General features: G+C 45.6%; 1 protein-coding gene and 1 pseudogene across 1 annotated transcript; both read right to left on the bottom strand.

The window, feature by feature from the left end:
* Positions 1-50: 50 nt before the first annotated feature.
* On the bottom strand, positions 51-19,188 carry LOC119544773 (sterol 26-hydroxylase, mitochondrial-like). Its single transcript, XM_037850311.1, has 9 exons — positions 18,884-19,188; positions 5,398-5,588; positions 3,226-3,425; positions 2,186-2,383; positions 1,864-2,036; positions 1,132-1,298; positions 864-945; positions 565-777; positions 51-424 (listed from the first exon to the last, which is right to left on the bottom strand). Exons 1-9 carry the CDS (start codon positions 19,142-19,144, stop codon positions 305-307), a joined length of 1,605 nt encoding a protein of 534 aa, XP_037706239.1. The 5' UTR covers positions 19,145-19,188; the 3' UTR covers positions 51-304.
* A 2,067-nt stretch (positions 19,189-21,255) lies between these two features.
* LOC119543662 lies at positions 21,256-21,537 on the bottom strand (annotated as a pseudogene).
* Positions 21,538-22,407: the final 870 nt, after the last annotated feature.

Here is a 22,407-nt window from a genome sequence, read left to right as displayed (position 1 = left end):
AAAGAAAGGGGTTCAGATGCTCGGTGACCAAGAAAAATGACGAAGATCGCTTTTCACCATAAAAAATACTTTATTCTGCATTTTTTGCAAGGAAGCAGTGCTGACCAAGGTGGAGACTTTTATCTCAAAGGGAGATACTCAAGCAGACAAAAGTGACAAACTCCAGGGTTCTATGGAAGGTGCACGGAACTCCTCCAACCTCTCAGGGTGGCAGCCCCCCTTTCTCTCTCCAGGTGAGACCCAACCATGGCCAGAACCAGGGCCAGAACCTCTGGGACAAGCCCCAGGAAGGCAGGGGCCCAGCTCAGCCGTGTCTCTGCAGGAAGCGCAGGCCCACCTTCTTGTGGGGAACCAGGACAATGCGGTCCACACTCTGCAACTCCCCCGTCTCAGGGGCCAGGACCACCTCGTACTGCTGGATCAGCTGGGGGGCCGGAGAAGCACACAGGGGCCGTGAGAGTCTCTGCTCTCCCTGCACAGCCCCCTCTGCATGTACCCCCACTACCTCCAATTGCTTCAACTCCACCCAGGCCCACAGACCCTTCCAGCCTCTCCCCCTCTCACCCTTGCCAGCAGCAGCTGCATCTCCAGCTCAGCAATCCTGCGGCCCAGGCAGGCCCGGACTCCGTAGCCAAAGGGCAGCGAACCGAAAGGGTGCTGGACCCCGATGGCACCCGGCTGGCCCTTCCTCAGCCAGCGGCGGGGCTGGAAGCTCTCCGGCTCTGGGAAGGTGTGGGGGTCCCGGGAGACCACGTAGTGGCAAAGCACAAACTGGGTCTGTGGAGGATGAACGGGCAGCAATCAGCTGAGGCCATCCTAAGGTGGGGGGACTCCAAGGAACCCACGCTCTCGAGCACACTCACGTTCTTGGGGAACAGGAAGCCGCCAACTTCAATTTCCTTTTCCACGATGACCCGGGAGTTTGTGGGAACAACGGGATAGAGGCTGCAGGGAGAAAGAGTCCAGGGTCTGTCGCGGGATCACAGGAGGGGCAGGTGCCCACTGCCTCTGCCCCACCTCTCTGATCCCTCAGGCCCCTCCTCCCATTTACCCCACCAGACCCCAGCCCCCCGCCCCACTGCCCGCTCCCATCGCTGATTTCTCGCTGCCCTCCCCGGGCAAGCATCCTACCGCAGGGTCTCCTTTAGCACGGCCTTGAGCAGGGGCATGTGGGCAAAGTCCTGGTGCCGGGGCACCTGCCCGGCGGGCACCACCCCCACCACCTCCTCATGCAAGGCCGCCTGCGCCTCTGGGCTCCTGGACAGGTGGTACAGGGCCCACGTCAGCGTGTTGGACGTCTGGGAGGTAGAGGGGGAGATGGGGTGAGAGGATTTCTATGAACAAGGCCAACCTCGATGTGGGAGGGGCTGTGAGTGGTGTGTGCACAAGGCAGAGATGAACAAATGTCCTGCTGGCATGATAGAAAAAGCCACAGGGTCCATGGGGGCTGGGCAATAACTGTGAATCCACAGAGAAACAAGTATCAAACATTACTAAAGGACAGCACTCAGGTCCCCTACGGAAAGAAGGAACCTGGGGACAGCCCTTCAATCATCCACAGGGTTCTGTGAGAAGTGGTCTTAAATTACAGTGAAAGACAGTTGGATTAGATGTGAGATGGAACTTCCCAGCTGTCAGGGAGAGTGAAGAGGCTCCAGGAGGTGATGGAATCCCCCTCACCAAAGGACCATCCTCCCTCAGCTGGGCTGAAAGACCCGCCTGCTTCCCAACTAGCTCTGTGTCCCTGTGGCAGAGAGAGAAGCAGGGACCTGAAGGCAGGAAGGTCAGGAAAAGAGTAACGGGGAACTTGTTTAGGACAGGAGCTGGGAGCCCCTGGGGTCCTCGCTGGTCCCCCTGACGCACCGTGTCCACTCCGGCCATGAGCAGCTCGGGCAGGCTCCCCATGGCCTCCCGAGGACTGAGCTGTCCGCTGGTCAGCAGGAAGTGCAGGTAGCCAGACACCTGCACCCCATCTGGCCCTCCTGCCTGCAGCTGGGCCTCCACCTCCTTGACTTTCTCATCAATCAGCTTCTTCCCTGCGGCGGCAATGGAGGATGGAGAGAATGAGGTTAAACTCACGACCTCCAAGGACCAAGAGCCCCTCTGGCCACTGGCGGCATGAGAGAGAAGGTCCTGGGAGAGACTGCTCATGCCCCAACCCTGGCTCTAGTCTGGGGCTCCTCACCGAAGGAGAAGATGGTGTCCCAGCCGTGCAGGTATCGCCTCCAGAAGGGCAGCAGGGGACGGGTCCACTTGGGGAGGAAGATGTCATAGATTGAGTTCCGGAACATGAGCTCAACAGACTTGATGAAGGCTGCAGTGTCCTCAGGGATGGGAGCCTCCAGGCAGCCGACACGCTTCTCAAAAAGGATGTAGCAAATAGCTGGAAAGGCAGGGGTCAGGGGCTGTGCACCCAGGTCATAGCCAGAGGCAGTGACATGGCACCAGAGTCCAGGGGCCTTGAGGACGGGCAGCGACCACCCTACTCCTGACCCATTCCCACCCCAGCCCTTCTCCCCAGCAAAGGCACTGTGCCGGTTTGAATGTATTATGTCCCACAAATGCCATTATCTTTGATGTAATCTTGTGTGAGCAGACATTATCAGTGTTGATTAGATTGTAATTCTTTGAGTGTTTCTTTGGAATGTGCCCCACCCAGCTGTGGGTAATGACTCTGATTGGATAATTTCCATGGAGGTGTTGCTCCGCTCATTCAGGGTGGGGCTAAGTTGATCAGTGGAGCCATATAAATGAGCTGACGTAACAGAAGGAACTCAGTGCAGCTGTGAGTGACATTTTGAAGAGGAGCTACAGCCAAGAGGGACACTTGGAAGAAAGCACAGGAGCTGCAGATGAGAGACAGTTTGAAGACGGCCATTGAAAGTAGACTTGCTCCGGAGAAGCTGAGAGAGGACAAATATCCCAAGTGCAACTAAGAGTGACATTTTTGAGGAACTGCAGCCTAGAGAGGAACGTCCTGGGAGAAAGCCATTTTGAAACCAGAACTTTGGAGCAGACGCCAGCCACGTGCCTTCCCAGCTAACAGAGGTTTTCCAGACATCATTGGCCATCCTCCAGTGAAGGTACCCGATTGCTGATGTGTTTACTTTGGACACCTTATGGCCTTAAGACTGTAACTGTGTAACCAAATAAACCCCCTTTATAAAAGCTGATCCATTTCTGGTGTTTTGCATTCCAGCAGCATTAGCAAACTAGAACAGGCACCTTCCAAGGCAACACGGTAGAGGAGCTGAGCCATGTCGGACACCTGGTCCCCTAAGGGGCTCTGTGCCCGCAGCTGGTCCAGTCGAGCCAGAAAGTCGTCGGCCACCTCGTTCAGAGCATCTGTGTAGAGCGCGGCCTCAGCTGGTTTCAGCAACCGCTGGTTCAGAGCCTGGCGCAGCCTGGACCAGTCGTGCCCTTCCCTGCAGGGAAATGGAGGAGCAGCAGGAATGCGAGCCTATGACATGTTGGATTGCATGGGCCCCTCCTGCTTGAGATCCTTATGAAAATCAGACTCTACAATTAAAATTACGGAATCACCAAACTTTCGATGATGGAGTTTTAGAATCACAAAACTACAGAATCACACGGCAGCATTGTGGAAGGGTTAAAATGGGCACCAAAAATCAGACTGCTGAGGTCAAATCACATGTCTGAGGATTCTTGGCTGAGTGACCTGAGGTGACTGACCCCATCCGTGCCCCAGATTCCGTCCCCATCTCCAACCGGGGAGTTCAAGAGGGCCTGACTTGTAAGACTCCAAGTGGTAAAGTGCCTGGCACATGGTAAATGCTTAAACACAGACTGTGACTGAGAATTATACACTCAGGAAACTTCCCTGTGTGAGATGGGGTGAAGCGTGGGTCATTCCAGTCCTGCTGATGGGAATAAAGGAGAATTTCCCGGGTGCTCAGGTTCTGAATTTCCTCAGTGGGCTGAGGGGGCACGAAGTCCCACCAGGCTGCTCCCCAAGGCCTTCTAGCCACAGCACCCAGGAGACGGCCAGGCCACACCCTGGCTGGCAGGGATGCTGATGAGGGGGAAACGTGCTTGTCTTCTGGGGGTACCCACCCCTCAGCCTTCCCCAACCTTTCCTATGCAAGCTGGGTGTGAGTTCTCATCTTTAAAGCAGAGAAACACATACAGTGTATTCCAATTTGAAGAGGAAAACAGAGGAATCCCTACATATCCATGTGTAGATGTGCTTCTGTCTAAATGCAGTGGGGAGAATATACACCCACCTCTTAGCTCTGGTTATTTAGTAGGATGGAATAGGGGTGGGTAAAGGGAGATTAAATATTTTGTTTACTATTGGAATTTTTTACCCTAACCAGGCATTACTTTTTCAGTGAAATATTTTAAAAGAAAAGCATTGAAAATTTTATCTGGAACCAGTGATTCTATTCTACCCCTTGCTACTGTGTCTCCTCTGGAAGGTGATGCAAGCATCTCTAGGCTTCAGTTTCTACATCCATAAAATGGGGATGATAATACTATCTGCTTTATGGATTTGTGAGGATGAAATGAAATAATAAATGTAAAGAGCTTCTCTGCTGCCTGGCATGTCATAATGCACATATCTACTATCATGGTCACTGCTGGGACCGTCACCAGGACAACATTAACCCCTTAAGAAGTGACTAAAACATGGATGTCAAGCCACTAGGGAACAAAAGCCATTCATTCCTTTTGGAGCTCTACTGCCCTACTAGAGCAAAAAGAAACCCAGACTATACCCAATTTCAATCTGTGTTACTGGCAATGTTTACCCGCAATGATGCCCCATGACCTACTTCAGCTGGCACACGCGTCAAGTATAACATACTCAGTCCATCATTCAATTTGTCCCTGCCAAATAATCTTAACTTTGTTTGCTGTCACTTAGAGGCTGTAACCTACACCTATCCCCATGTGTGGAGTGCATCCATGAGAGCTACACCAACATAAGTGAATACATAATTTAGGAACAGTTTTAAATATAAATTTAACCCTCCCAACTAATATGGTGGTGATGGTTTTCAACCAAAAACAGATATGTTGCACCATGATTTGAGTTCATCTATTTTCAGCCATAAATTAGAATATGGATCAGGAAAGGGTCTTAGAGATCCCCGGAGATACTCTAATCCAAACCTCCCACATTGCAGATGAGAAACAAGTCCAAGGAGGGGGAGACTACTCATTGGTCCAAAGCCACACACTATGTTACAGGAGGAGCCAATAAATGGTGCCTGGGCCTCAGCCCATCCCAACCTCTGCCTTCTAGCCTCAGTATCAGGCCCACAGGATGCAGGGAGACCCCCTCCTGCCAACTGTCCAACTGGCCACCCAGTGCCCACTGTCCTGGGCCTGACCCTCAGGGTCCTGCTCCTGCCCCTGCCGGCCCTGACTCACGTGGTGAAGGGCCCATAGGCCAGGCCCCGCTGGTCCCGGTGCTCCTTCCACTGCACCATGTCGTGCCGCATCGGGTACTTGCCCTCCTGCCGCATCACTTGCTCCAGGAGCGGGGCACTGGCCAGGTTCACGTGGATGTGAGGATCTCTATTGGATATCCACATGGGCCCATACTTGGCCTTGTTCAGCACCTGTGGGATTTAACCAAAGCTGAGTAATTGGGGCCCAGCCAGGCAGGTACCTGGAGTGAGGAAATGGGAGGTAGGAGGTCCTGATGGCCCCTCCCAATCAAGTGGGCTGGGATCAAAATGGGCTGTCGGCCCTGGGATGGCCTGGGGATCAAAAGGACAGACCACAATGAGTTAGAATATTGAGGACAATGAATGTCTCCTGGAACTGAGGTTCCTAGAGTGAGATTTTGGAATAACACAGTAGCTGTGGTATGTTGAGGTGTAGATATTTGGGATCCTGGGTTTCAGGGAAATTATGCTGTTAGTGAGGTATGAGAGAATGACTATGACCTCTTCTGCTTCTTAGCATTTAAATCTACTCCAGACAGTAAACTGCAGCTTATTATTAATAAGATGAAGATAAATGTCTTTTGTAATCAACAAACAAAAAAGAAATAATGAGAAAAACCTCAGGGTCCAAATGTGGAGTAAGCAACTTGGCATGACTTCGAGCATGCCATGATTTTGAGTCTGTAAACGACAGTCATTCTTGGAAGGCAATAGGCACACTCATAAATTTCTGCTGGGAACCTTAATGACACAACCTCATATGGAGGACAATTTTTATTAAAATTACAGATGAATTTATAAACAAAATATGATACATCCACATAATGAGATAGTATGTTGCCTTAAAAAGGAATCAAGACGTTCCCTGTGTACCATTACGGAACAATATCCAGAATAGGTTTTTAGGTGAAAATTATACTTTTTGCATAAAAGGGGAGCAAAATAACAATACATATTCTTTGTATTTGCTTTTATAAAGAAACATGGGATGACTACATAAGAAGCATAAACATGATTACCTTTGGGAAGGTGGGGAGGAAGACACCGGTGGTAAAGGAGATTGCTCAGTTTATACATTGTAATATTGTTTTGATCTCTGAACTATAAGAATGCATTACCTATTCAATAATTTTTAACCTAAAGTGAAAAGAATTATTGTTTTCTGAAACAAGTCAACCCACCATTGATCAGGTAATTCCAGAGGGTACAAAAGCCTAGCTGAACTTTCAAATTCATATATACACCCCCTCTATTTGTAAGTGAGCCCCAGCCATATTCATTTTCCCATATTGTGTTTTGCTTATTTTCCTTAAAACTTCCGTTTTTCAAATACTTCATTTACAGGTCTATTTTTATCCATTAAATCCTACGAGAACTATCCTAATAGTAAGCTTAATAATGTTGTTTCCAGTTTGATTCATTGAAGACATCAATAATAATAGTAGCAAATATTCACCATTCCAAACCTTTTACTTGTATTAGCTCATTCAGTCCTCAAAACAGCAGAGTTAGATAGTTTAACTCTACTGCAATTTTACAAATGAGGAAACTGAGGCCCAAAGAGTTTGTCCAAGGTCACTTTTTTTGGTAAATAGCAAAGTCAAGGTTCAAATTCAGACTGCCTGGCTGAGGCCATGCTCTCAACCACTTACTCCTCTGATCTTTGAGAAAACTGTCTGTGTCCTACTTACTGGAGACAAATTTCAGCCCTTTAAAAACACATGCTATTAAAACAACCTTAAATATAACAGTACCTCCGAGTTTCTCAACCGCGACACTATTGGCTTTGGGGGCTGGATATTTCTTCACTGTGGGGGGCCATCCTGTGCCTGGGAGGGGCAGCACCCCAGGCCTCCCCATGACACCCGCAGTCGTGACAACCAGAAATCACCCCTAGTTGAGAACCATTGCAATAAGCCCAACCTTTTCATCTGTCTCTTAATTCTTAAATTTGAAGACTCTTCTTAAGAAATCATGGCTCCTTTTGAAGGAGCATTTATATGAATTTGGTTTCTGTTTCTTCTAAGTTCAAGAAAATTACATGTAAACATTTTTTTCAATATACAAACAGTGGTTATCTTAGAGATAACTATACTTTCTTCTTTTATGCTGTGATTTGTTTTCCAGAGTTTCTACAATGAAGTCAGAATCAGGAAAAAAATGGTACGCTTGAAAAGACTAGACACACAGCCCTTCACCCCGGCAGCAGCTTCTTTCCTGGGGTCCCAAGCCTCGGGCACCATTTCCCACCGTGAGTTTGGAGGTTTCTGGGATGTTTCCCCTTTGCCTAGGCCATGTTTCTGCCCTCTTCCTATCAACTTCTTTTCCAGTTAGTTTACTCGGTGGAGCTTTAGTAAGGATCTGCTTATGTAAGAAATTTATTTTAGAAAGACGTTGAATGCTGGCTGGGAGAAGTGCTGGGTCTGTAAGCTATGAGCGATTATCTCACAACCAGAGCCAGTTACAGCCCCAGGTTCCCAGGTGGGTCCTGCCTAAGTGCCACTCTGCTGATCAGAGTCCCAGGGGTCAATTTCCAGGATGGATGGGAGGGCTGGCCCCCTCCTGGTGAGATCCCAAAGAAGAAGAGTCTATAAATGATTGATTCATTCAATGTCCATTGATTGAGCTCTGCTCAGTTCCTCCTGCACTGCTCTAGGGGTGGGGGATACAGCAGTGAGCACAATAGGCCAGGCGGTCTTAGAGCCATGTGGTTGAGTATTTGATTGCATAGGTTCCTAAATTGTTCTCTGATTATTTCATGGGCATATCTTGTCTCTTGGACTAGACACTGAAAGTTCATTGAAGCTAGGAACCAAGTCATAATTCTTCATTACGTCACACATCGCTTGACACATGGCTAGGCACTTCTAGACACTGGATAGATATTTGTCAGTTGTCAATCAAGTTGAAAAATTATAAGTCACAGTCAATGCAAAAAGATAGAGAGAGAGGTGGTGGGGAGAAGGATTCACAGGAAGTAACAGCATTTCCCCTCGGGTGGGCATTGGAGGGGGGTGTTGTGGGGCATGAATGGAGGACTATGAAGGGAAAGCTTTGCTTCTCTTGTATTGTTTGAAGGTTTTCCAGGAAGGTATTCATGTATCACTTGTGTGGTTAAAAATTTGTTTGTGGCCACAGAAGTTTGTGGCTATGTATTTTTTTAAATTCAGTTTTATTGAGATATATTCACATACCATACAGTCATCCATGGTGTACAATCAACTATTCACAGTACTATCATTTAGTTGTGCATTCATCACCCCAATCTATTTTTGAACATTTTCCTTATATCAGAAAAAGTAAAAATAAGAACAAAAAATAAAAGTAAAAAAGAATACCCAAATCACCCCCCAACCGCATTTTTCATTTAGTTTTTGTCCCCATTTTTCTACTCATCTGTGCCAGTTTGGATGTATCATGTCCCCCCAAACACCATTATCTTTGATGCAATCTTGTGTGGGCAGACATTAGTGTTGATTAGATTATAATTCTTTGAGTGTTTCCATGGAGATGTGACCCACCCAACTGTAGATGATAACTCTGATTGGATCATTTCCATGGAGGTGTGGCCCTGGCCATTCAGCATGGGCCTTGATTAGTTTACTAGAGCACCATATAAGTTCAGACAGAAGGAGCAAGCTTGCTACAGCCAAGAGGGACACTTTGAAGACAGCTGTTGAAAGCAGAATTTTGCCCCGGAGAAGCTAAGAGAGGACAAAACGCCCCAAGAGCAACATTTTGGAGAACGCCATTTTGAAATGCAATCTGAGAGCAAGCAGATGCCAGCCACGTGCCTTCACAGCTAACAGGTTTTCCGGACGCCATTGGCCGTCCTCCAGTGAAGGTACCCGATTGTTGATGCATTGTCTTGGATACTTTATGGCCTTAAGACTGTAACTGTGTAACCAAATAAACTCCCTTTTATAAAAGCCAGTCCATTTCTGGTATTTTGCTTAATGGCAGCATTAGCAAATCAGAACATCATCCATCCATACACTGTATAAAGGGAGTGTGATCCACAAGGTTTTCACAATCACACTCTCACCCCTTGTAAGTTACATTGTTATACAATCGTCTCCAACAGTCAAGGCTACTGGGTTGCAGTTTGATAGTTTCAGGTATTTACTTCTAGCTATTCCAATACCTTAAAACCTGAAAAGGGTAATCTATATAGTGCGTAAGAATGTCCACCAGAGTGACCTCTCACTCCATTTGAAATCTCTCAGCCACCAAAGCTTCACTTCATTTCATCTTGCATCCCTCTTTTGGTCAAGAAGATGTTCTCAATCCCACAATGCTGGGTCCAGATTCATCCCCAGAGTCATATCTTGCGTTGCCGGGGAGATTTACACCCCTGGGTGTCAGATCCCACGTAGTGGGGAGGGCAGGGAGTTCACCTGCGGAGCTGGCTTAGCTAGAGAGAGATAGAGAGGGCCGCATCTGAACAACAAAGAAGTACTCAGGGGGAGACTCTTAGGCACAATTATAAGCAGGTTTAGCCTCTCCTTTGCAGTAATGAGCTTCATAAGGGCAAGCCCCAAGATAGAGGGCTCAGCACATCAAACCACCAGTCCTCAGTGTTTGTGAGAACATCAGCAATAATCCAGGTGAGGAAGCCCAACACCTCTGCATTTTCCCCCAGCTCCTCAGGGGGAGCCCTGCGTATTTGTTTTTATTCTCTTTGTGGCTATATTTTAAAACCCTCAGGGCCTCCGTAAGAACCTGCAGTTGCCAAAAGATCATCCTGAAAACAGAGGTCAGAAAGGCCCTGCAGAGACTTCTCCCTGAGTTGGTCCTTCCTTGGGTCCAAGGTTTCTCCTTCTGTGGGTCAAAGAGAAAGAGAACCTGATCAAAATTTCCTTTCTCTTCTCAATTCCTAACCCAGGACTAAAGATCAGGCTTTAGAGTGTTTCTTCATTCATTTATTTGCTCTCAGAAGAACTAACTGGTGGAGACTGTTTTCCTACAGGGACTGGAGAAGTTTCCCCCCACCCACTTCGGCGGCAGGAAGCAGGCAGCGAGCGCCTTTCTGAAAGACTGAACAGAAAGGTGGGGGCTTCCTCACCTTTGACCTGCAGTTAGAATGAGGCTCCAAAAAGCAATAGAAACCTGGGCATGGCTGAGAATAAATTCATAGCTCTACACATGAGCAAAAGACAGAGAAAGCCTTATACAAAGTAAATAAGTAATAATCAGCAGAGAGAGGAAGCGAGGGATTGTGGAACACAGGCAGTTCTGTTTCTGGACATCAAAGCCTAGTTGCAGATAAGAGGAAACAGATAAGAAATTCAACAAATTCTATTAAAGCAACTAGCTGATCATTTGGGGGAAAATAGACTTAGAAGCCACCTCTGGGGTCATTGCTGGCCTCAATAGTGTCACAAGGAGGTATTTGAAAAATGCTGTTCTGGGTGGTGGCGACTCCAGCCAGGCCAGGGTATAGGCTCCGGTGAGCAAAGTGCAGGCTGTTTCCCAGACCTCGCCCCTTGATTTGATTTGATTACATATGGTTATAAAACATCCACCCAGAAGGATATTGCATTCTGTATGACAAAGGGCTAATAGCCTCCTTATATAAAAAGGGAGTTGAAATCCATATGAAACATATACAAGCCTCTTCTTAGAAAAGTAGACACGAGAGCAATAACAGGAAATTCAAAAAACAATAGGTACAAACAGTTACTACATGTGGAAAATTGGTTCATTTTCACCAATAAAGGCGTGCAGTATATATCACACAATATACCATTTCAACTGATGTGTGCAGAGATTTTTGTAACAATGGCAATGCCCTCTGTTGTGGAAAACCACAGCCGCATTTATAACTTATCTGGAGGACAAGTTGGCTGTCCATACAAACCGAAGACCTTAACAAAATCCTTTACAGCAATTCCGTTGTTGAAAGACAAATCAGAGTCCAGTTGGCAGTTTACAGCATTTTATTCAGGACGCCAAGATGGCTGCAACAGCAAGGAAACAATTCACCAGCAAAAGAGAAAGCAGCTTTGGGGCTACGGAGCTTGTGGGCAGTTTTATAAACAGAAAGAAAGAAGTGGGCTTAGTTTTATTGAAAAGAACAAGGACAGGATTAGTCTTATAGGGTGGGTTGAGTGTAAGTGGGGATTTATTTTTAATTGGGGCTGGGGGTACTTAACTAGGGGCTTAATTGGCTTTTCAGGCTCCAGCATCCTGGGAGGGACTTTCTAAAGATGTTTGTCACATAATTCTATGCTAGTTTGGGGTATTTATCTTTTGGGTTGGATCTGAGCTATTATTGATTATATTTATCGTCATTTTAGATGTTTATTCTAAGGAAAAAACTGAGGATGTACAAAAATTCTAAATGTATAAGAACAGAGTTGAGTAAATTGTTGTAGCCATACAATGGAACCCTATTTTGCCCTTAAAATTGTGTTAGGGAAGTGTGTTTACTGATATAGAAAGATATTCATAATTATTTTTTAGTAATAATGGCAGTTTAGGACATAGGATATATAGTATGTTTTATTTATATATATAAATAAACAATATTTACTTAAAGAAATTGTATATTTACGAATTTGCTTATTAAGTATCCATGTGCACAAGGCACTGTGCTATGCGCTGTGTGTTGGGGTTATGGTATATTTAAATTTTCTACCTTTTGTTGTTCTATATTTTCTGATTTCTCTATAGAAGGCATGTATTACTTCTGCAAACTATTTCAACTTAGTCTAAATGGCATTTTCTCTTAAATGCAGTAAATGATCACAAATATTTAGCATATAACTCATATTTTTGTGATGTTTTTAAACAAAGGTAATTTTTAATACAAAAAAAAAATCTCCCATCTCCTTGTCTCATGGGTTTTTATCTCAGTTCGGACATGCACCGCTGGTGGGATCAGCTGAGGGGTCAGGGACTGCTTGGCAGGAGATTTTGTTCCTGCTCCGGCCTGAACACTAACAGGCATTGTCACTTTGTTCTCTGTGGGGAAGCTGCTCTGCCCTGGCACCTTGTGCACCCTGCAGGTGTCCACACAGACAGAGGCTGGAATCTCACCTCCCTGAGCCTTGGCAACTGCACACCGGTGATGCTCTGGGAGCACCAGAGGAGGGGCGGCCTAAGGAGCTGCTGCGCGCCCAGCTCCCCTCATCTCTCTAGCGCCCCTGGGAGATTGCCATGAGACAGTGCCTCATCACTGCCTCCCGGGTTCTGATGAGGTGTGGAGCTTTCTGCCCCAGCATCCTCCAAACAGAGCTGCAGACCATAAAACCACTTAGCTGCCTTCTAGAAGTGGCTTCTCAGCGACAACACTGCACTGCAGTCACTGGCCCTGTTTATTTGCATGTAGCCTTTTGGTGGGTGGGACAAGGCTCATGGGCCACTGACACCTTTGGCTTATTCTTCTCTTCCTATGTGAGTACTTAACTGCCTACAGCTGAAAGTGGCTCATTGTATCTTTACAGGTGGAATTACTCAGGTCTTGGTCCAGCCTTGTCTTGTAAGCCTTGTCTGGATAATTCCTCATCAGTTAAACAAGGGACTTGCATCCCTAGTTGATGTCAAATGTGCACTGTGGCCAGCCCATTTGTTAAGCATTAATACCCCAAGGAAGCCCACGGTGTACATTACTGAAATTGCATATAGGCTAGCAGTGTGCAGATAGGTTTGAGATGAAGGCAGGGAGGGCTGAAATTTTACACAATACGTTACGAGTAAACTCTTTTTTTTTTTGCTGGAGAGAAGTGACATCATTTTCAGATTTTCAAAGGGTTGGGGACTTGAAAAATTTTCGAAGCTCAACCTTGAGTTCTGTTCCTTAAAAACTCACAAAGTGATACTGAGCCCCAAAGTGGAAACAATCCAAATGTCCATCAACTGGTGAATGGATAAATGAATGTGGTATATCCATGAGAGGGGATATTAGTCAGCCAAAAAGGAATAAGTACTGATTCATGCTATAACACGGGTGAATACTGAAAATACGTTTAAGGAAAAGAAGCCAGTCACAAAAGATCACGTATTTTTTTATTCCATTTATATGAAATGTTCAGAATAGGCAAATCCAAATCCAATAGAGAACGGAAGGAGAGTAATGGTTTTCAGGGGCTGAGGCAGAAGAAGGAATGGGGGTGGCTGCTAATACTGGGTTTCTTTTTGCAGAGGTTAAAATTTTCTAAAATTCATTGTGGTGATGGTTGCACAACTCTGTGAATATACTGGAAACCGTTTGTTAAATGGGTGAATTGTATGGTATGTGATTATATGTCAATAAAGCTATTAGAAAAAAAGAAAGAACATTAAAATCCCCTGAAATCCTCCACAGACCACAAAAAATTGATACTACATGTTGATGTTCTATTGTCCCACCTAATGGCCTGTTTAGCTTATCGATAGCAGGCTCCTAAAAAGCAAAAGATCTCTGAATCAATTCAAGGAAATAGCCCCGAGGATAAAATCACACTCACAGACACTAAGCATGTTGCCAGTGTCAACAACTCTGCCCCTAAAAGCTGGCGGTCAACAGTTGGATGAAGAGAAGGAGAGATGAGATTCTGACATTGATGGAAGTGAGAAGGAAGACCCATTTGGGGTCAGAGGTGAGGAGGATTCCAGCTGGCTGGGATAGCGGAGCCTCAGTGCCTTCATGCCACCCTCAGGAGGTTAGTCCCAACCCTCTCTTCCAGGTGGCAAGACGTGATCAGTAATTAGCAGCAGCCCACGGTTCTCCCTCTTCCAAGATCAGACCAAGCCAGTGGCACCAGCCAGCTCATCATGAGCAGGGTCACTTGTATTTTTCATTATTAATATTTTAACATAGAAATATGACAGAATATGCCATTGCAAACACCCATGTACCCATCCTCCAGAATGAAGAAATGTTAATATTTGTCATGTTTGCTTCAAATCGTTATGAAAAATAAAAACATATCAGATACAAACTCTCCCCTTTCACCTTTCTCCCGTCCTTTTGTACACCCTCCTGAGAGCAACCACTTTCCTAAATTTCAAGTGTATCCTTCATAACAATATTTATATAATTTTACTCCATATGTATCCATAAATAACTTGTAGTTTTTTAGGTGATTTTCATTTATCAGACTGGTATTCTACTCTTTCCTTATGTATTCTACACATCATTTTGCTTTTGAGTAATCCACATGGATACATAGTTTGTGTAGTCATTATAACCACTGTATACTATTCCACTGCATGAATATGCCTCGATTTATTTATCCTATTAATGGACATTTAAAATGTTTCTGAATTTTTGATTTGGCAGATAAGTTGCAAAAAAGCATTTTTGTGCATGTGTGCCGTCCTAACTTTAGTAATCAGGAAAACGTAAGTTCTTAAGGAATAAGGCAGAGCTGTTATAAGTAACAAGGCTATATATCAAATAATTCAATAATTCTCTTTGGTGTTTCAATGTAGACAAACATGAGATGAAGGTAGGAGAAGATTTCAGAGCATTCCAAGGAAAGGCTTTTCCTGGTATGTCCTCAGATAGGCCCTCAGGAAAGCCAGAAGCGCTGCTCCCCATCCAGGGAGATAAGCTGAGAACCCCTTTGTCTACAGGCAGGGCTGGGCTAGAGGGGAATGATGAGAATATTCCAAGAACAGAGAGAGGGTGGTCATCAATGGATGCAGAGCTCAAGAGAGGATCTAGACTCAGAGGTGGACACCAAAAGTAAAGACCAGGAGTCAAACAGAAGACAGATAGGAAGGGGTATTAGAAGACCCCAACACATGAGGTTGATTCAGGAGGGATTCAGACATGTTTTTTTTTCTCCTGCCCTCAATTCTTTCCTATACAGAGACAATCATGTTAACCAATTTCTGGTGGGTCCCTTAAGAGATAGGCATATAAAACATAATCGCCTATATACCCTAGACTCTTTCTTTATTCACAAATGATGGCTAACGATTGATCTGAATACATATAAATATTCCACTATTCTTTTTATGCATAAAATTTCATTATATGGATGTACCATAATTTATATAATTAGTCCCTTACTGTGTTATATTCAAGTCATTCTAATCTTTCTCAACCCTAAACATGAATATTTTTTAATATCTCTTTCAACACACGAACTTATCTCTAAGATAAATTCTCGCAGAGCAATTGTGGATTGGTAAGATTCCCACATTTTACCCTTATATAATGTGAAAGCCCCATCCTTGTGACTTAAAGGCAGTTAACCCAGTTCTGTCATATCATCCCCCCCCCCCCAAAAAAAAACCCTGTAGATGTCTGCCAGATACTGTTGAAAAACAGTCAAGTCCTATCAAGTTAACTAGAAGATAATCTCTGGAAGGCTTGATGGTAACTTGAGTCCTGGGGAAGAAATACCATCTAATCTATGGTATTAGGAAAACTGAAGAAAGAATGTGTTAATAGAATGGGATGGTCTTTACAAAATCCAGAAGAGGGGAGCCAAACACCAAGACTTCGGTTGCATTTATCTCTCATATCCAAGGGACAGAGCTGCTTCATCTAATGGATTGAAGCCAGAGAAGCACATTCAACCAGGTCTCTCTACAGCCAAGATGACATTTCCTTCCATGGGATTCTACTGCTTTAGTTCTGGGTCCTTGCACATCAAGACATTCAACTATGCAGTTATAATTTCTCTCTCCAAGTACCCGGATCCTAAGATGAGGGTGTGGTGGATTAAAAGGACCACTGATTGTTAGACATCTCTCCAAATAAGAAGTGAAGGTCTGTCTTTGACACTAGAATCTGGGGGGCACTGTGACTGCTCTGACCAGGAGAGTACAGGGGAAATGACTCTGTTCAGGCCTAGGCCAAAAGAAATTGGCAACTTACACTTTCTGTCTCTTGGAACATTCATCGGGGGTAGCTGGTACAATGTGAAAAGTGTGAGTATCTGGAGACAGCCGTTTTGTTAAGGAGCCCAATTTTTCCACAGGAGAGATAAAGATGCCCAGTTGTTCTAGACAAACTAGCCCAGGCACCAAACACACAGTTGAAGAAGCCATCTTTAACATGCCAGCCCCAGCACAAATGACATGGAGAAAAGCAGAGAAAGCCAACTAAAATCCAGCCCCAAATCTCCAGACATAGGTAGGATTCAGGGATGAGCACTTAACCCAGGCCAAGCCAGGGAGACATGGCTCTTCACCTGACCACAAAGAATGGGTTGGGGATAAAGACCTGACTCAAGCTGACCTAATCACTGTGAAGCCCAAGACTTGTGCCCAGGGCTTGGGGAAGAAGTGTAGACTAGTGGACTCTCACAGTGGAGTGCCAGCAGCTGCCCCCACACCTCGGAGGACATCAGCCCAAGGAGAAACTTCTGCAAGACAGCAGAGCCAAGAGAATGGCAGAAAAACAAGCTGTAACTTTAATGGCATTATGAAACTCTAGACCAAACTACACCTAAAGGCATCCAAATATTGGACTATTCAGTTATATGAGTCCAAAAACTTGGCATTATAGCTTAAGCCAATTTAAGAGGAACCAAATGAATTCCAACTAACACGACACGGTCAGTGAGATACATCCTCTTCCTCAATAAGGTTATTAATTGAGTTTTATAGGTGTAAACCCCTCTGTTCCTTATTAACTCACTCCAGCCACAGGTAGTGGGAAGGGCTGGTGCATTTCCCATGGCTACAAGGGTTACAGCCAAGGAATACCCTAAATACTAGCTTTGGTCTCCCCTTAAAAGGTCATGCATTTCTGGCTTTCTCCTGCTTCTGACTACTTCTAGTGCCATTTCAAATTTGTTCAGTAGTTGTTTTTCTAGATATAATCCTGAGCAAAACCTCTCAGCAAATCTCCCTCTAAGAAAAGCTCAGAAATGCTCAGTCCCCACCCTCAGAAATTCTTTAGGCACTCATGTTTCCAGAGATTAAATTACTCAAGGAAACTTTATAGGCCTCTAGTTTCTTGGTTTACAGAAGCTGAGTGTTTTTTAAACATCTCTGAGTGCCTTGTGACCTGCCCACAATGTCTGGGAAGGGGCCAGGAGAGCAGGGGGAGGGCAGCCTCCCGGCAGAGGAAGCAGCCCCGGCTGGGGTCAGTTTTGGCCTTCTAACCCTCAGAGTTGTTTGTTCCCTCGTCCCCCAGTCCCAGGCCGGTGCTCTCTGGAATGATAGAGAAACCTGTTTCTTCATCTTCTATCAGACCGATTTCCCCATCTTCCACTTGCCACTCCCCAACCCCATGCCCTCAGACCCTTGTCCTCTCAGACCCTGTCCTATCCAGTCTGTCCTGCTACACACACCCAACCTGGACTGTGCTCCTTGGGCACCATCCTAACCCCATCCATGCAAGAGCCCACAAGGGGCCCATCTACCTGCCACAAGGAGCCTGGGCCCTCAGCCTGGCCTCTCGGCCCTCCTCGGAGGCCCGTGCTATCCTGAGTCCCCACAGCAACTTGCATTTGTTTGCTTCTTTGTGTGTGTGTGTTTTACATTTTTTATTGTGAAATATAATAAACAGAGCTCCTTGTTTTTGACAACTCTCCTGCACAGCCACATGGCCAGCCCGTGCCTCCCTGTCCAAGCCCAAGGCCTGCCTGCCCCTCCTGTCAGTCTCTGACAACAGAAAGTCTCTGTGAACCCAATCCTTGTACATCCCTCTCCCCACCCCAAACACATGCAAACTTCGGACCAACTCCTCCTCCCCGGGCACTCAAGTTCTCTTTTTGAAATTAGCTGCACATTAACTCCTTGCCCTCCATCTTCTCCCAAAGAGCATATAAATCCCAGGAGGGCAGAGTCCCATCTCCTGGAATCCCTAGGCACAGTAGGAGCACACATTTTTCAATAGTCATTAAGAACAGAGATCCCTCGTGAATCCCTTCAGTTAATTTCCTAAAACCTCTCCAACTTATTCCACCTTTACTCATGGTGAGTTCTCCAGGCTCAGTCGACAGTGGGTTATCCATCCATCCCTGCTTCATCTCAGGATTCCACTAGGTAAACTCTTCTTACTGGAAGTCTATTTCTCAATAACACAAATGCAACTTTTCCTTCACTTCTAAGGTTTTGCTTTCACTGCCCTAAGGGGAAATTGATCTTGCAAATTGCCAAGAAGTCTCTGCAATCCTCCTGAAGGTGTTTCCTTCAAAGAAGTCTGTGGTAGCCCATATGACCACAGAATTAACTAGTGATGTAACATCTGGCAGCTCTGCACTGGCATCTGCCATTCCAGAAGGCGGACAGCTCTCTCCTCTCTCAACCTTTGCCTCTTTCGGTCTAGCCTCCAAGTCTCCTCCTTTCCGGTGCTTTCCTGATTTGTCCATTGATAGGCCTGTTCATTTCAGTTCAAAGGGTTCTGTTTGCACTTTGCACTTCCCCCTATAGATTTCTAATTTATGACTATGTGACCCGGTTCTCCCCGAGTTAAGTTCCCATGTCCTTTCTTTTTGTCCAACGTTTCCTCCATCCCCAGCTTCCTTGTCCCTGTGCTCACCCCCACCCCCGGGTAGCGATGCCCCACCGGGTACCTGGAGCTGGTGCAGCTGCAGCGCATAGCCTTGCACGAACAGCTGGAAAAGGAAGCGCAGCTGCCCGGGCCCTGGAAGCTCCTCCGGGCTTCGCAGCCGCCGGTCGCCAGGCCCGGCTCCGGGAGGGCTGGCTGCCTCGGCCGCGGGGAGCGCAGCGGGCAGCGCGGCCTTGGTCCTTGCCCCCGGAGGGCGGAGACCACGACCCGCCACCCGCGTCCCCAGCAGCGCCCAGCGCAGCCTCGTGCAGCCCAGCGCAGCCATGGAAGGTGCTCGGCCGGCCGCGCCTCTGGATCCCGAGTGCGCAACGCCTGGACCAGCCCCGGAGTTAGGCGAGAGGGCGGGGTCAAAGCCAGGGGCTGCCCGGGGCGGGCGGGAGAAGGCGGGCCGGGCCCCTTCCCGCTCACTTCTTTCGTTGTCCTCGCTCCCTCTAAAGCAGGACCTAGGGAACATATAAAGCCCCCTTTTCCTGCTGGAAGCGCCCCGATCCGCCGTCAGGGCAGGCCACCCTAAAGGCGGGAGAGGGATAGGGTGACTTAGGAGAGCCACAGTGTTCTGACGATGGTCACCTCTGCTGTCTACAGCCCACACGGCGCTTCTGCTACCTCTTCGCTTGGTCTGAAATGTCGGCGATAGTGCAGTGACCCCCACCCTCTCCACCCCGAGTGACCAGCTCTCCCTGCCGACCCCAGGGTGCCCTAGCCTCCTTGCTCTTCCCTTCCCTGCAGGGAGCCGGACGTGCTGCTGAGGTTACGCTTGTCTCTGCTTTTCCTAAGTGCAGCCCCCATTGATCCCTGTCAACGCTGGGTGAGGGGAGAGCAAATCCCGCAGGCACAGAGACCAAGGTCTTTGATAATTGCTGCATGGGAGCAAAAACAAACGAACAAACCAAATATTTGCACATTAGAGTTTCTCCCATGCAATCTTCCCTACCCACCCCAAGTCTGCCAAGGCAGGGCTTTTAAAACTGCAGGTTAAGGCCAGATATAGTGGGTTGAGATTAGAATTATTTTTTTTAATTTTCATTTTGGTTTATTTTTTTTTCTTATTGTTTTTTTAATTCAATTCAATTTTATTGAGATATAGTCATATACCGTACAATCATCTATGGTGTACAATCAACTGTTCACAGTACCATCATATAGTTATGCTTTCTTCACCCCAATCTATGTTTGACCCCTTTCCTTACACCAGAAAAAATCAGAATAAGAATAAGAAATAAAAGTAAAAAAGAACACCCAAATAACCCCCCCCATCCTGCCCTATTTTTCATTCAGTCTTTGTCTCCATTCTTCTACTCATCCATCCACACACTGGATAAAGGGAGTACAATCTACAAGTTTTTCACAATCACACTGTCACTGCTTGTAAGCTACACTGTTACACAATCATCTTCAAGAGTCAAGGCTACTGGGTTGGAGTTTGATAATTTCAGGTATTTACTTCTAGCTATTCCAATACATTAAAACCTAAAAAGTGTTTTCTATATAGTGCATAAGAATGTCCACCAGAGTGACCTCTTGACCCCATTTGAAATCTCTCAGCCACTGATGCTTTATTTTGTTTGATTTCACATCCCCCTTTTGGTCCAGAAGATGTTCTCAATCCCACTATGCCAGGTCCAGATTCATCCCCAGGAGTCATATCCCACGCTGCCAAGGAGATTTACACCCCTGGGAGTCGGGTTCCACGTAGAGGGGAGGGCAGCAAGATCACCTGCCGAGGTGGCTTAGGAGACCAGAATTATTTGTAATAAAATGGAAGACAATAAAATAGTGCAGATAATATTGCAAGAAGAAAAAGTGTTGCTCCATGAATCTTTTAAGATAATATTTTGTATATATGGAATATATATACACATACATATATATAAAGTATTATTTTCAAAAAGTTAAAAATCTGACTCATACAAATATAAAGTAAGCACATGTTAAAGATTATTCAACCCATTCATGAGGAAGAAGCAGGATAGGAAAATTGGGTCTAAGAGCATTTGAAGACTTGGTTATTTATAGGCAGCCAGAGGAAAAGGCATATGAAGTTCAAAGGGGCAGCAATTAGACTGACAGCTGAGGTGGCTCTGGGTCTAATCTATCTATATGCGCTCTCTCTCTCTCTCTCTGGTATTAAAAAAAGAAATTTATTTATTGAAGTCAAGAGGATGCAAACAATATAAAAATTAAAAGCCTGTTTGGCATTTAATTGACTTTTCTTCCACTACTTGTCAAAAGGGAGTTGGATTTTATTTGTACATTTTCTAAGGACCCCGAACTGTTATGAAATCCTTATGCAGAGGGAAGCTGTAGGGCAGATTCCTTAAGCGACTCTTGGAATAATTCTTATGAGGGTGAGGGGAATTAATTCCTCAATTTTGCCTACTTATTTCCCTTCTGTTTCACATGTACTACAAACTAGTCATTGCAGCGATGGTGAGCCCAGCAATTAGTGAAAAGCAGCTCTGGAAACCCAAGTTCGCCATCTCAACACTAGTCCAGATCCTTCATTATTTTGTCCACAGCCAGAGGGTCTTTTTGATTTTCCAAAAATCCGGGGAACTCCTTTTCCATGAATACTCTCAAGTCCTCCTTTGTTAAGTAGCCTTTATCCCGGGCAAATTTGTGAGACGTAAACATCACAGTTTCCATGGCGTGTTCCATTCCATGTGAGCTGGCATTTTGGTGATGTCTGTTGAAAGCTTGGCCGGGGGTTCGGGGGTTCGGTGGGGAAAGGGAGGAGGCGGGGATGCCGCGCCGGGAGCGGGTCTACATGCTCTCTTAATCTCTATTATTGAATTTTTCAGTTTTCTATTTTGATTAGTTTGAAATCAATGTTCTTTTTAAAATAGTTTCCAGTTTTATAACAAATTTTTTATTCTTATCTTTTATTTTCTCCTTAAATTTTGTGAGCATAGTTGTGTTAAGTATTTTAACTGCTTACTCCAAAACAGGGGAACCCATGTGGGACAACTTCTATTGTCTGTCGTTTCTGGTGGCTTTGTTCAGGTCACCATATTCCATCCTGGGCCAGACTAGAGGAGAGATGAAGGATATTGTGAGAAGGTATAACATATGTACAATTTGGAGTCCTAGAAGGGAAGGAGAATGAATGCTGTAGAAGCAATGTTCGAACAGAGAATGGCTGAAAATTTTCCAAAACTGATGAAGGAAAAAAAGTTCAGTTAAAGATTTAAGGAGCTTTATGAACTGGAATGGGATAAATCAAAAATCCGCACATATGGTGGTGGTGGGGTGGTACATGGGAATCTTATATTTTATGCATGCTTGTTCTGTAAACCCACAACTTCTCTAATAAAGAAAACAAGTTGTGAAACAAACAAACAAAAATCCACACACAGCCACAGCTGTCAGTCTAACTGTTGATGCTTTGAACTTCATATGCCTTTTTTCCTCTGGCTGCCAATAAATACCAAGTCTTCAAATGCTTTTAGAACCAGTTTTTCTATCCTCTTCTTCCTTATTAATGAGCTGAATAATCTTTGACATGTGCTTATTTTGTATTTGTATGAG

Source organism: Choloepus didactylus, chromosome 9 (assembly GCF_015220235.1).
Source record: "Choloepus didactylus isolate mChoDid1 chromosome 9, mChoDid1.pri, whole genome shotgun sequence".
Taxonomy (NCBI): Eukaryota; Metazoa; Chordata; class Mammalia; order Pilosa; family Megalonychidae; genus Choloepus; species Choloepus didactylus.
This window is presented reverse-complemented; position numbering and strand designations above follow the sequence as displayed.

Coding starts and splice junctions, on each gene's coding strand:
- LOC119544773 (XM_037850311.1), bottom strand. CDS start 19,144: ATGGCTGCGCTGGGCTGCACGAGGCTGCGCTGGGCGCTGCTGGGGACG. Junction 778..863: donor GCTTCCTGTTCCCCAAGAAC/GTGAGTGTGCTC, acceptor CATCCTCCACAG/ACCCAGTTTGTGCTTTGCCA. Junction 425..564: donor TGCAGCTGCTGCTGGCAAGG/GTGAGAGGGGGA, acceptor CCGGCCCCCCAG/CTGATCCAGCAGTACGAGGT.